General features: G+C 36.6%; 1 protein-coding gene across 1 annotated transcript; it reads right to left on the bottom strand.

The window, feature by feature from the left end:
• Positions 1–476: 476 nt before the first annotated feature.
• LOC141147892 (olfactory receptor 8G17-like) lies at positions 477–1,421 on the bottom strand. Its single transcript, XM_073635054.1, has one exon. It carries the CDS (start codon positions 1,419–1,421, stop codon positions 477–479), a length of 945 nt encoding a protein of 314 aa, XP_073491155.1.
• Between the last annotated feature and the right edge of the window lie 238 nt (positions 1,422–1,659).

The following is a 1,659-nucleotide window of genomic DNA, read 5'->3' as shown; positions in this document are numbered from 1 at the left end:
AACGAAAGGCCGTTCAGGAACGAACTGAAAAGTGCGAAATGAAAAGCGCGAAATGAAAAGCGTGAATCAACACTCACCAAACTTCTACTAACACAATATTAGCAGAAGGAGCCCAAAGGATGGTGCCTGACAATTGAACTACCTCTTTTTCGGCTCGTAGTACATCTAGTACATCACTACGTTTGTGTTTATTGGCCGACAATTGTGTACCTTTTGTATGCAAACAAAATATAGGCACGCGCCTTCGGACAAAAGTCCGAGGTTTTGTCTGCGGAAAATCCGATCGTGTGTACGAGGCTTATTTTTCTGTGTATTTATTTACATATGAAGTCTCACTTCTCAATTTAATTTTTTAGTGCTGGACTTTTTGGATTTATTGCATGTTAAAATTTGATATCAATAAATTGTTGTGCTGGCTACTTCGGCTATTGGTAACCTGAGTGCAGGCAAAAAATAGTTTTATATAAGGAATTCATTTAGGTGAACTCTATTGCATTATGGATAATCTTCCTTACAGCATTTCGGAATGCTGTTTTTAAATCCTGGTTCCTCAAACTATAAATCAGAGGATTGATGAGTGGAAGTATCACGGTGTAAAACATGGACACCACTTTGTTACCACCAAACTGATGACTTCCATTTGGCTGAAAATAATTAAAGCAAACAGAGCCATAATATAAAATCACCACTGTGAGATGAGGGGTACATGTAGAGAAAACTTTACTTCTATTGACTTTCACTTTTTTTTTCAGGACAGTTTTGAATATATAGACATAGGGAAAGAAGGTCATTATAAGATTCCCAACTGTAAGGATGCCACTCAAGAAAAAGATGAGCAGGACGTTGATGTAGATGTCACTGCAAGAGATCTGAAACAACTGGATCAGGTCACAGAAGAAAGTTTCTACGATATCTGATTCACAAAATGTTAATTTTAAAGCATAAAATGTGTGAACCAAAGAATAGAAAAAACTGAGACACCACACACTGCATACCAACTGTACACACACTTTCCAACTCATGATCCCTATGTAACGCAATGGCTTACATATAGCAATATATCGATCATAGGACATGACGGACAACAGGAAAGTCTCAGAAGAAACGAAAAATATAAAGAAAAAGACTTGGGTCATACAAGCTGTTGTTGTAATCTTTCTCCTCTTGGTGTGAAGGTCAAATAACATTCGTGGTACGATGACTGAGGAACTACAGAGATCCAAACCGGCCAGGTTCCCAAGGAAAAAATACATAGGAACATGGAGGTGAGAGTCTGTGACTATAAGGGCAATGATCAGCAAATTCCAGATTAACGTCAGAAGGTAGATGAGAAGGAAGAAGAGAAAGAGAGGGAGCTGAAGAACCGGAAGGTCAGACAGTCCAAAGAGAAATAATTCCTTCAAAATTGTCTGATTCCCCATTGCAATAGAACTCTCTGATAAAGACTGGTGTAGAAAAAATATTTAGAAAAAGCGCAGTAATAATATTCAATATGCAATATATACTAATATACAATATACAGTTCCATTTTTTTTCATTCAATTCATCAAATAAATTGATTTATTGCAAATCACAACATCAAATGTAGAAATTCTAAAGCAAATTTGCAATTGTAGATATGCTTGAAGTGATTGTAGCCATATTAGTGCACTTGCGACA

This window comes from Aquarana catesbeiana, linkage group LG06 (assembly GCF_042186555.1).
Source record: "Aquarana catesbeiana isolate 2022-GZ linkage group LG06, ASM4218655v1, whole genome shotgun sequence".
Lineage (NCBI taxonomy): Eukaryota > Metazoa > Chordata > Amphibia > Anura > Ranidae > Aquarana > Aquarana catesbeiana.
This window is presented reverse-complemented; position numbering and strand designations above follow the sequence as displayed.